Genomic DNA, 13,910 nt, shown 5'->3' on the forward strand with positions numbered 1-13,910 from the left:
ATGCCAGGCCGAGAGAATCCTTACACGGAATTGTTTTCATTGTTGTTCGCTCTGATAACTTGGCAGCGTCTGTGTACATTTCCCCCGCCCGCCCTCTCCCTCTCCCTCTCCCTTTGGCTAGCCCACCAAGCATTTGCCTTGTTTATGCTGCAGGCAAAGTGTGGCCAGACTTTAAGCTAATTTGCATGATGATAAATGACTTTTTTCACGCCATTCTGGCGCACAGCCAAAGCGCATCTACTACGAGTATCTCACGGATGTATCTTGTTCTCAACTACACTGGCTTTAGATACACCTCTTCTACACCTCTTCTACCCAAAGTATGTGCTCAATGTTCTATGTTCGTGTTTAAAACAACAGGTTATGGAAAAAACTCATTTAGCTTTGGTTTTTATTGAAATTTTCATGTCAAGTTTTTATTCATAATATTTTTATGTAAGTAAAGTTACTTTTTTTTTGTTATTTTTTCTTTTCGTTTTTCCTTCATTCTTTCATTTTGTTTTTCTTCATTCATCATTTTGTCTTGCTTGTTATTCTTACGTTATGTATGTAAATATGTATTTATGCAAATGACTATTTTGTTGTTGTTCTTGTTCTTGTTCATGTTGTTGTAGGCTTCCTGATAGAATAGAAATAATAATTTTCAGTTAAAGTTATGTACGTTTCGACATGAAATATTTATGTATATACGTGTATATATATATATGTATATATAAGTATGTATGCATGTATTTCTTGTGTATACCCAACACTGTACATACATAAGTCAGTGCATTGGAACTGCACTTGAGTGAGGGCTATATAATAGATCAAACTATTGTTTTTCTTTTTTTTTTTTGGTATTCGGTATAGAATTATGTTTATGTTATAAATCCATTAAGTCATAAACAACGCTCTAAATCTGTCAATTTTTTGGGTTTCTTCTTTATTTATTTTTAAAATGACGAACCATGGTCTTGAAGTTCTATTATTATTATTATTATTATTATTATTTATTATTTGTTTTATAATTGTAATTATAATTATTGCGCTGTTTTTAGCAGCCGCAACAACGGCATAAAAGGTTTGTTGACGTTATGTAAGTTGCATTTCCCGGAAAATGTCATAGTGCACGACATTTCCGCATTTTCTGTTCAGTTCAATAAAACATGAATGTCTGTCTGTGTTTGTGTGTGTGTGTGTGTGGGAGTGTATATGTGTTTTAGTGTGTGTGTATTTGAGTATTATTACTATTAATCATATGCAAATAAGTTGATGATGGTTGGGGGTATTGTATATGTGTTTTTAAAATGCCAATCGCATTCAGCGTAGTGCCTAGACATGGCCTCATCACTGCTCTTCTTCTTCTTCTTCTTCTTCTTCTTCTTCTCCTCTTCTTCCTCTCTTCTCGCCGATCTTGGGTCTCGTTACTACGAATACTTTGCAATACTATTGTATTACTTTTTACAATATTTACACTAAGTGTTTTCTCTTTAAATGTTGCATTTGATGTATGTCTAAAATTGGTTTTTCTTTTTTACGTTTTACTTATATCAATCATTCACTTGGTTTACTTTTTTTGTAGTTTTTATTTTCCACTGTTTCTGCTCTCTGGTTTTTATTTGAGATCAAATACAGAAGCTGATATTTTTTGTATGTTTTTTTTTGTCTGACAAACATTTTACATTAATTATGTTGAAATAACTTTTGTTTATTTATGGAAAGGTTTTATGTTACTTTACTTTACTTTTCTTTCGTTTTCTGTCCATTTATATAAAGTTATAATTTAAAGAACAACTCGGCTAATGGATCTATGAGAAAGTATTCCAGTTACAATTGTTTCACAATTACCAGGGTTATCATGTTATCTAACAGTCCAACTGGTTTTTATATATGATGAGTCTGTGAAATTAAGATAATCCGAGATGTTCCCAATTACAATTTCGCGTGCAAATTGTGCAAACAGATTTGAGTGCTGTCAGTTTTAACAGTATTCAACTCGGTTTTCGTCAATTTCGCGAGAAATCGTAACTCGGAACACTCCAAATTATCGGGTAGTTAAAGTAAATGTTTGTTCTATGGTTGGTACATTTTAATCTTTTTTAGATTTCTTTATTGATTGAAATTTACTCTCTGTGTTATTTATATCGATTGTTAAAAAACAAAACTACAATTTTTCTTAATAAATGTATTCAAATAGAATGCTTTACGGTTATACATGGTAATTAATGTCTATATGGGTTTATTTTTTTTACGTTTTTATTTCCATATTCTTGTATTTTTGTTTTGTTTTTGGTTTCTTGTATTATATTTCCATTGTAAAACGAGTATCAGGGATAAAAACTAACGTTTGACACTTAAAAAATCAGTAAGTTTTGCTACCAAAAATATTTAGACACGTCCCTTGCGAGCGGCTGCAGTTCAAATGAAAGTAGAAAAACATATTCGTTGTTATAAAACCAACCAAGTTAAGCAAAATAATTTTTAAAAATTATAAAGTGTATTTCATTAAAATATAAATCTTTGCCTACCTTTGTCCTTGTTCTTGCGCTGTTCCTTGGCGCTCTTGTCCTTGGACTTGCCGGGCTTGCAGTTCTTCTTGATGACGCGTGTTGCTTCGCATGAAGGATCGCTAGTCGCCTTCAATTTATCAGATCGGGTCATTTGTCCTGTGACACACTCGGACCAGGTGCCCTTCTCATATCGGCACGCTATAAACAAATTTTAAAATGGAATACGTAACATTAAATATAATTTAAGTTATAGAAATATTGTTCAAATTGTTGAAATACAATTTTTAAAAAAATTTTAATATGTATAAAATGATTAAATCCTTAAATGGTAAATTGTTAAAACTTTTGAAATACTATATAAATAGGATTGCAATTATTTAAAGCAATTTAAATATAAAATGATAATTAAATAATATGTCTTAGTACTTTATAAAAATATTTGTAATGTACATTTTATGACATTTCTTAGCTATCCTTTGCAAAACAATAACGAATATTTAGTATTATTTTGTAAAATTTGAATGTGTGTTTCTTTAGTATATTGATATATCCATATATTTCCGTATATTACTATCAAATATTTAATTTTATTTCTTAAATAAATTTGATGTATTCGAGAATTTTAAATTTTTTTTCGGTTTATTTGGCATACCCTAAAGACAATACCACATTCGCAATATTTTCTTTTCCATTGTTTTAATACTATTTAAATAATAATAAAGTTGGTATTTTAAAAAAAAAATTTGGTGTATTTATGTTTAATATTTAAGTACTTATGTGATATATTTTGACTATAATTGTTTTGCATTGTTTTGCTTTAATTGAAATTGAGTAACGGTTACCTGTAGCTATCTTACATATTTTAATATAATATAAGATTAAAATAGTAAAATAAAATAATATTTAAATATTAATAACATTAAATAAATATAATAGAACTAATTTATAAAATCAATTTTCAGGTAAAATCATCAAATTGTTTTTGAAATAATTCCCTCAACTAATTCCCCAACATTTTTCAATGAAAAATGTTTGAAATGTGATTTTATATAATTGAATACAAAGAGAGTTTTTAATATATAATGTTAAAAATATAATTGATTTAATTGATAATAAAAATCTATTTTAATTAAAAATTACTCACCTTTTTTGCACTTCTTTTGAATGGTGCGTGTTGGATCGCAGGCAGGATCGCCCTTTTTCAATGTCAAGGTACGTGAACGCGTGTTGGTCTTGGTATCACATTCGGTCCATGGATTCTTGCCATAACGACACGAGAGCCCTGTGACAAATGCACACAACGTTTATACAGAGTTCACAAAATGTTGCCCAAGTTTCGCTAATGAACTTCATAATTCAATTAGTGTGCGTCAAACAGCGCAAAACTTACCATCGCTCTTTGTGCCACGCTCATTGCGTATTAAGACCTCGTGATCATCCTCCTCCCAGACCTCGCCCTGGATGGCTGTTGTGGGTTGCGTCAGTTCGGCGACGGGCAGTGCCAATGGCGTTTCCTGGCCCTCTGTGGTGCCACTAACTAAGTTGCATGCCACAAGCGTCCATGTCACAAGCGTGGCGAGCAAAAACCCGTTGCAATTATGTCTCATTCTGTTTTCTGCTCTTCGATTGCCTACAACAAAATAAAGTGAATACGAAGTTGAAGTTGGAGTTGAAAGTTTCACCGAAAAGTCACGAAATAAATTGCAGCTGAGATATAATTTAATTAAATTTAATTAATGAAGTTACTGTTGCGTTTTCATAAAGCTACAAACTGACGCTTTACGGTCTCTAATGAGTTTTAATGTATGATATTACTCATACGCAGCGTGTGACAGACAAGCAGACAGGAAAACCAGCAGAAGCAGCAACAGCAGCTCCGCAATTACGACACTCGTGGGGAAAATAAAATAAATTCCAAGTGTATCTGGCATATAAATGAATATACATAAGAATGCTTTAACTGTTGATATATGACACGGCATTTTAAGCCTTGACCACAGTAAATATTCGTTTTCTTGCGTTGCGTTAAGCAAAAACAGGAAGTGTAACTCAACTGTAGGGAATTGCATTGTGTAGCGAGTAATTTTCTTTATGGCATTGAAAAGCTTAAATAGTATTTAGTAGCATTTGAGGAAACTTTTAGATACTTCTTTAACACAACTATTAAGCTCAGGAAATGCATCTTATTTAATTGTTTTTAAATCTTAAATAATTCATATTTAAACAATATTTTATTAACGTTTCAATATATTTTAAATTATGTATATTTTATTTATGTATTCAATATCCGTCAAACTCAAACATAAATTACTTTTAAAAATTGTAAAACATTAAAAGTCAAAAGTTCGCTTTACCTAAAAATCCTCTTAAGTGTTTGCATCATCAAAGCGTTGCCTTTGAGTTGCTAATGCGCTCTTTATTATTCCAATTAAGTAAACTCCCCATTGAATATCAATAAGACATTTTAATTGATTCTAGTTCTACGCAGGGGGTTGCATCATGTATAAAAATGAAACATTCTTTTCCTTCATTTTTCTTTTTTAGGGACCAGAAAAAAGCCATAAAATTCAGTGCCAGCTGGTGCTTGGCCCTCGGCGTTTCAGCTGCGAAAAGCTGATGCGAAGCTGACCCCAAGGGAAAAATGCAAATTTAATTAAAAATACTGCGTACTTACGCGCTGCTTGGCAAACAAAGTTGGCACAAAGCGTCCTTAGAAGTTGCTCTCAACTAACGTGTACAGTGACGCAATATCCCAGCGATGAGCTGCTGCTGATGTTGACGATGACAATGATGATGATGTTGTTGGTGTGTGGAAGAGACACGAAAACAATATAAATTAAATTTAATTACTCTGCTCTGTTATTTAATATACTTTTCTTTTTTTTATGAATATTATTTGCAACTGTAATTAATATGATTTGCTGTGGCTGCTGTAGCAAAATGTCAAACTACGCAGCAGCGAGTCACAAACACAGAGAAACACACAAATACACACATAGGAATATCTTAAACTAACCGTTATACACACACAAAATGCTCAACTGCCACGCACACTAAGAGGAAGTCAATTGGCTGCGACTCTGACTCTGACTCTGACTGCGACTGAAGCTGAGACTGAAACGGAGACTGAGACTGAAGCTGAGCACAGTGCCAGGATATTTCTTGAACGGATTTTTCTGAACTGTTCTCGTTGCGCGTCTCTTTCAAACTGAATGGCCAAATATGCGAAAAGCTGCAAAAAGGCTGCCAGCCGCATCATACACATACATCCTGAAGGATGTTATGCTCTCCTCTCGCTTCCCATCACTCTCTCAACACTCACTTGCTCTCACTCTCTTCTCCCTCTCTTTCTGTGTGACGTTGTCTATGCTGGGCTCTCTCCACATTTGTATGCTGAGAGAGAGCGCATAAGCGCACCCAGGACTTTTTATCAATGAGCTGCGCATGTTCCAAAAATAAACGCTTTTGATTTTATTTTTATCCTTGCCACCACAAATGTGACTCTTTGCTGCTTCTGCTTCTGCTGCTGCCGTTGCCGTTGTCGCTGCTCCTGTTTGTGCTTCCTGTTTTCGAGATGCACGCATTGTTGCAACTTCGAGCCAAATTTAATGAGTTTTTATTTACCAAAAAACAAACAACAAAGAAAATCAACAATTCTCTTGGCGCATTTTTCTGCAGCAGCTAAACTTATCATATGCAAGACGCTCAAAAATAGATTATACATTTTTAATTTTGTCATGTTAATCGCGTTTCATATACCCTGTAGCTAAAGTGGGGTATGCTTAGGGAGTATGCATAAACATGCGACGACTTTTGGCAAGCATAACAAAATATTGCAAATCGAAAATAGAAATGAATATGAATAACTAGTATTTTTATATGAACTATGAAAATATATTAACTACAAACAAATAAGAACTTTTACTCTTAAAATACACCGAATTAATATACTATGAAAATACTGAAATATACCGATATCTATATTTGGTACATCGAAATACTTGCAGTAATAATTCTAAAATATACTACATTGATATACTGCAAAAATACTGAAATATACCAAATGATATATTTGCTATATCCAAATTCTTTTACATTTAAAATATACCACAGTACATAATATTCAAATATATCTTAGTATTTTTCCAGTATATTAATTAAGTATATTTATAAGAATAATATCGATTTTATTGGAAACAGATAGACACCAGCAATGTGATATTATTCTTAAAATATACCAAATTACTATACTTAAAAATCACGAAATTATACCAAAGACTATAGTTGGTATATCGGAAAAAATTACATTTAAAATATATAAGATTACAGAATATATAAATGTGTAGGAATATATTGTTCCATATATTGTTTAACTTTAACTTAAGGAATTAAAATAAAACAAAATTTATATCCCATAATTATTCAAGTATATTTAAAAAGTAGTGATATGCATATGTTTAAAAGTCCACTACTCATACCCTTTAACTGCAAACAGCAACTACCAACCAGGATATTTATTGAGAGGGAAAAACGCAATCAAAGACATTCTTAATTACAGTATATTACAATGCTCATATCTTGTGTGCTTTTCACTGAGGTAAGCAGAAATATTAAAAAATTACAGAAGACAGACGGCGTAACATTTAAATGTGGATAACTGCTTGAAAAAAGAATACCCCTTAAAATACAGAGCACTTAACTAAGCCTACAACAAATCTAGAAGTTAGGCATTGTCTCAATTTGCTAGGTAGATTTAGTGTGCTCGTAATATAGTTAGTAACGGGTGCATTCCTTGAAAGGAGTCACAAGCGGGGCCTACAAGTTGCAACTGGGGGATATGCAACACTATGAAATGTATAAAATTTAGAATATTCCCCATGCGCATAACCCTAAGTAGTTGCCATTAAATATAGCTCAGAATATACTTGGTATATATTACGTATACGACATAGTGGCTGACTCGCTGACTGGCTTACTGTCTGCTTCGCTGGCTGACTGCCTGACTGGCTGACTGGCATTGCCATTGCCCTTTGGGTCTGCTTTAGCTTAGCCTCATCGCTCGTTATCCTTTCTTGCTGCTGCTGCTGTTGCTGCTGCTGCTTGTGTGCGGTTGACTCAACGACAACCACGACGACGGGTTTTTTCTGGTCGCGTTTGGTGTACGTGTATAATCACTCGACGGGCGCAACCTTTAGGCATCGTAATGAACTGAGGACTCAGGTTCTACACTCTCGCAATGGATATGCCACTGGGTCTCTGTCTCTTTCTCTGCTCAACGTTATCCTTTATCGTCGTGCATGCTTCTTCTGTGGTTATGCTCATAATGCCAGCTCATCAAAAGCAATACCCAAGCCCCGCCTCAGCGCATTTTCTGCTAGTTAATTTTGTCGTGTGTGCCAAGTTTAAAATATAGAGGAAAACATTACAAAAAACACAGAGAGAGAAAGAAACCCCAATGAACACAGCTAAATGACTGAGATTTACATGTCTACATTCTCATTTGAGCGATTAAATTAAATTTTATGCACTAATTATGTTTCACTGTGCCAAGTCTGAGCGCCGCATATTAAAAATGTAATAGAAACTTTTACCTCAACTACGGTAGCCAAGGATACCTTTTAACTGCAAGCAACATTCTATTTACTTTTGACTCACGAACTCGCAGTTGAATTCGCCCCGTCTCCATCTCCATCTCCATCTTCGTCCTCACCATTCGTTCTCATCCTCGACAATCCGTATGTAATTCCTTTCTTTATTTTTCCTTTTCCCCTTTTGCTCTTTCTCGCATTTTTTTTTTCGATGCTCTCTTCTGATTGAATTTTTTTCGCCCGAGATGGTTGATGACAGCCTTTTTCGGTTGCGTCATTCCCATTGACAGCCAAATGCTCGGAAAAGAAATTAAAAATCAGATGATAAATCGTTTACAAATATTGTGGCTGGAGGTAATCTGATAGCAACAAGCGATGAGGGTCGGAGTACGACAGTATGACAGCCGAACATACGCTCCTCATACGTAGAATGGAGACCTTGAGAGGAGCAACAGCAGCAGACAGTGGAAGAGTAATGAGTGAGGAGAACGATTGTGGCCATGGTGATATGTGAATGTCACTTGTGAGCGAGTTTCTTTTGCTATACCATTCTCATATATAAATCAAATTAAAACGGATTGTATTCATATTGTACAAATAATACGTGTAATAAATGTAATGTTCTGTGTTACATTCATACAATTAGTAAATGTATGAAAAAAATGCCCCAAAAAGTATGCTTTAAAAATTGAGAGATAGCTTTAAGATAAAATTAATCATACGCAATATAATATTATGAGCAACAGCATAAGCAATAAGCCTAAGAAACAACAAAAACATTTCCTAAAAGTAATGTTTAATTTAAATTTTTGTAGATATGTAAAATGTTGTTTTGGAATTTGTACAATGCTTTAAGGTATGGGGCTACCCTTTGTGTGTTTGACGATAATTACGAACTAAAGTTATTTTTCTGCGAAATTTTATGAATGTTTTATCAACATGCTAATCTTTTATTTTTTATTTAAATATCCTGTTTTAGAAGAATTACAAATTAATTAAAAGATGTTCATAGTGAGGTTGAGAATTTATTTATTTCGTAGCTAACAAAATGTATATTTGTAGTCAAATCATATTTTTAATGCTCAAATTTTGGCGTAAAACTTCCATTAATATTAAATATTTTTTTATTAAATATATTTTTATTAACAAATCTTAAACTTATAATTTTAAGTTCAACTTGTTTTTATTTCCAAATGTTAATTGTGTATTTCACTGTTAAATATCCTCACTTACAATTTTGCCATTACAAATTTTGTAAATTGCTAATTGGCAAGTAATGCCAATGCTGAATAATTTATTTTAGTAAATCTGTTTTAATAATGCAACAGATGCTCATATAGTGAAGTAGAAAATTGTATTATTTCTTAGAAAGCAACATGTAAAGTTTAATATCAAGTAAACATTGCTCAGTTATAAAAGCGAACTTTCGATTAACATTAAATATTTGCTGATATAAACAAATCGTAATCTTTTATGTTAAAGTTAGATAAGTTAGTTTTTTTTCCAGAAATGTTAAACTTGTATTTTGTTGTTAAATATCCTCGTTTACAATTGCGCCATTACAAGATGAACTTTCAAATTTTGTAAATCGCTAATTGGCAAGTAATGCCAATGATGAATAATTTATTTTAGTAGCACAGTTTCACGCGTTGACTGCTGTTTGGGCAAATACTGTTGAGCATGGCCTTTTGGCTGCTGCATTGTAAAGCTCACACCTCGGGGGGTCTGGGTACCGTTACTCGTTATAATTGCACTGCGGCAGCACACACACACACACACACACATACAGACGCGCACACACACTTTGAACTGAGGGTAGCAGTGTGTGCAGGCGGTGTTATTGAGAACAGCAGCTGTCATAAAATTTAATAATGCAAATGTAATTAAGTCACATGGTCAGTACAAACATAGCTCGCAATTCACCGAGTCGAATCACCGAGTCGGTCAGGCCTTCCGCCTCCCTCTTCATGCGCAACCTAACCTCAAACGAGCAACGGGAAATGTGACGACATGGAACGTAGAACGTGGAACGTGAAACGGGATATAGATACATATGTAAGTATCTATATATATGTATATCGAGTATACTTTATGTAGGTGCGTTTCTCTCACTCAAACGCTCGTCTCACCTTTGATTGCATTACCGTTTGGACTGACGTCGATGCTCATTCCACACGCTATCAGCTCAATCCAATATCCTGTTACAAAAAGCACCCGCATTTATATTCGCGTTCTCTCTCCCCCTCCCTCTCTCTCACTCTCTCTCTCTCTTTCGTTCGTCCGTGTGTCTATTATTAATTAGGTGCAGCGAGCAGCTAAAAAGTATGCAACACATTTGATGTGTAATCTGTCTAAATATGTATATTACATTATTATTATTCACGATGTTGTTACGAGTTTGCGGAATTATTTAAATTTCATGTTGATGTGCAACATGAATACTTACTAAATGGCCATTGGCTCCGGAATTTGAATTTGATGGTAAACATTTAGAATACCCTAAAAAAAAAGAAGAGCAAAACTGGGAAGTGTGAATATGCAAAACGTTTGGATTATAAATAATACATTCTATAAAATTTCTAAAGATAAGAAGAGTCCATTTTTTTATAATGGAATTTTTATGTATGGCAAGATCTTCTTTATATAATTAAATTTCTCAATTTGGTTTCCGATTTGCATCACATCTTTCATTTATATTTCTTAATAAATTGAATAACCCTAACATTTTGTATTCTTTATACTACAAAAAGACTTAATATTTAATACAAGATGTAATACTAGATCAAAAATGAATATGATAAAGACTACATTCTACATTCTACACCGAAAAAAAAAAAGTTATAAAATCAAGATTTTGGTCTAAGTACTAAGAATTTTAGTCTAAAAAGTGTTAGAAAACACATCCTAATTTCAAGAACATTTGATATACAACCCAAGTTTTTATAGTTTTGAGAACACAATTATTAAGACAAATTTTCCTGAATTTGAAATTGATCCTTTTTTCCAACGTTTGATAAAGTTTTTTAGTCCTCAAATTCAAAATTTTCAATTATTCTTCAACCTGAATTTGACACTCCATTTAATTTTATTATGTTATATTTGATTTTATAATAAATGCACAAACTACACTATATTCCATTTTATTTTATTATGTAATATTTTATTTTATATTAAATGCTCAAACAAGTATTTCAAATATTTATGAACCATTTTTACAAAAATACATTTTCCAAATTACTTAAAAAAATGTGACTATAATTCATATTACCAAAGAATCTCTATAAACAATCTAAAAACTGTGCAAGTATATTATTCAGCAATTTTGGAAGTTTCTCAACGCAAAGTGTACAGGACATAAGTTAGTCGAAGGACTTACAGCTAGGCAGCTTGGCAGCTCACAGAGCTTAACTTATTTTTATGACAGTTTTGCTTGGGTTTGATGTCCACTTGACCCATATCCCGAAATGTCAACTGCTTGTCTGGCTGGGGCGAAAAATGTAATGCCATTTGAAGACCTTTTTTGCACTGTGTGTGAAAGGCGTTAGACAAGTATCATTGCAGATGCTTGTTGAAACCTGAAAATACTTTAATATACAAAATGCGAACTGCGAACTGCGAGTGCGAGTTGCGAGAAGATGGCCATAAAAACTTGTGACCGTGCCTGGAAAGCTGGAAAAGCAGCCAACGGCGCCGGACTTAACCAAAGTGCAAAAACAACAGACAAGGAGGAAGAACGAAAGAACGGAAGAAGCGAAAAAGAAGAACTCTTGACGAGACTTGTTGGCCAAGAACTCTTTGGCTTTTCAGTTGGTGCCTTTTGAACAACGTTGCGTGACTGAAATAAGAAGAATTCAATTTTTGCAGTCAGCAATTGAAGTTGCCGCACAAAAAGGGCGCAAAAGGCTAAAGGCCAAAAAGCTGGCTAAGGAAGCTAAACTAAAGAAGGCAGCCAGTATAAGTTTTTGTCGCTTTGGTGGTGCACCGATGCGTATAGTCGAGTGATAATAATAATAATAATAATAATAACTCGTTGAAGCGGCCATATGCATTGACTTAAATGTTGTACAATCAGGCTAAAACCGAGATAAGTATTCACATATCTTTCGCCTTTTAGCTGGCTCAAAATGTTTTGACCATAAAATGTTGCACCCTCTAACGATTCCGTAATTGAGTTGTACTCCGGCAAAGATGCTTCAAGGCAAACTCAAGCTCTGGCCATTTACTGATGCACTTGCTGCCGTTGCCGTTGCCGTTGCAATGGCTGCTGCTGCTGCTTCTGTCGGTGCTGGTGGCCAAAGATGCAGTCAAGCAGAAGATCACGTGCCTGGAATTCATTTGTAATTTAATGCCTACGAGTCGGAGAACATGTGCGCTGCTTGCTCCACCTAATTGTATGACTACAACCGAACCATACACACATCGCTGCGCATTTGGGCCAAAAGTCCAAATGGCTCTTCATTCATTTCGCAGCAGACAATTCAAATTTTACAGCTTCTCAAAAGTGTTCTTAACTTTACTCAATTTAACAGCTTTCAATTAAAAACGAAACGAAAAAACCCCCACACTAGAAAGCATCGATAACTACAAAGTGCTAAAACAGAAAAACTCTATTGCAGAGAGAGAGAGATGATATGTAACTTAGTTAGTAGTTTCGCAAATTAGTATTATCTGATACGTTAGATGGTAAAAATTTCCACTTTATATGTGAATTTCTTATGAGTTCAAAAGTGTTCTGAAAATAAAAAAATTCTTGCAAAAGAACTTCAAATTCTGTGTATAATAGTAATTAAAACAGATTAACATCTTTGGAATATTTTATAAAATAAAGATTAAATAAATCAATTAACAATTTCTCTCTTGTTGTTGTTGCTATTTACCAACAATTCTAAAATATACCGACGGCCATACTTCGTATATAGTTCCACGTTCTAAATATAACATAGAGGTTAAAATATACCAGATTGCTAGCCAAAGCAATTCTTAACTGTCTTCTTACAAAAGAACTTTAAATAAACTATTTGTGTATTTAAATATTTACAATATTAACTTTAAATAATACAAATTTACGTTAGTTTTTAAATGTTATATATAAACAATTATAAATAAATACATTGGATACATGACTAGATTGACTTCAAGCTGATAATAAATATTCTCTAAATTATCTTAAAGCTTTTTTAAATATGTAAATCATTAAATATAATACATATCTTCTAATATCACATAAATTACAGATATGAAAAATTTCGATTTTTAAAGATTTTTCAATAAATATGAAATTCTATAAAATTTAATTAAATTGAGCTTAATTTACATATCAAACACTGATCCATTTAATTCACTTGTAGACATCTTACATTTATCTCACTCATCAAATATCTTACATAAAATATATTTTCTAAAAACTAAAAAAATTAAAATTTATTACGGATATTAAAGATATACAAAATTGCCTTTAAGAAGAGTATTCTCAATAAATTTCAAATTTACTAAAATTTTGATAAATTTGAAACCGAATTACATTAAATTGCGCTACATTTACTTCTCAAACGCCCACCACAAACTAAATCAATAGATATGAAAGCTACTTATGTACAGACCACAAGTAATTTTATTTATAGCCATAAGTATCTCAATCAGCTAAGCTTTAAGGCAGATGCTACGCATAACTTAAGCATGTCAATTAGTTTGAGGCTTATCTCAAGTATTATGTAAAAGTATCTTTAAATATTTTGTAGCTTCAATTTGTTCGCATTTTAATGTATGCACATGCATCCTGTCTGTCGTGTGTTATGATGTGCACTATGTATGTGCATATGTTCTATACATA

The 13,910-nt window shown here is 33.0% G+C and overlaps 1 protein-coding gene across 2 annotated transcripts; it reads right to left on the reverse strand.

The window, feature by feature from the left end:
* Positions 1-774: 774 nt before the first annotated feature.
* Positions 775-5,691, reverse strand: LOC132791985 (uncharacterized). 2 transcript variants are annotated; one of them, XM_060801161.1, is made up of 6 exons: positions 5,509-5,691; positions 5,167-5,258; positions 3,883-4,122; positions 3,637-3,774; positions 2,511-2,690; positions 775-2,393 (listed from the first exon to the last, which is right to left on the reverse strand). In XM_060801161.1, exons 3-6 carry the CDS (start codon positions 4,097-4,099, stop codon positions 2,371-2,373), a joined length of 558 nt encoding a protein of 185 aa, XP_060657144.1. In that variant the 5' UTR covers positions 4,100-4,122; positions 5,167-5,258; positions 5,509-5,691; the 3' UTR covers positions 775-2,370. The 2 variants fall into 2 exon arrangements, with proteins under 2 accessions (XP_060657144.1, XP_060657145.1); XM_060801162.1 differs by having other exon boundaries at positions 5,167-5,261.
* Positions 5,692-13,910: the final 8,219 nt, after the last annotated feature.

Source organism: Drosophila nasuta, chromosome 3 (genome assembly GCF_023558535.2).
Source record: "Drosophila nasuta strain 15112-1781.00 chromosome 3, ASM2355853v1, whole genome shotgun sequence".
Taxonomy (NCBI): Eukaryota; Metazoa; Arthropoda; class Insecta; order Diptera; family Drosophilidae; genus Drosophila; species Drosophila nasuta.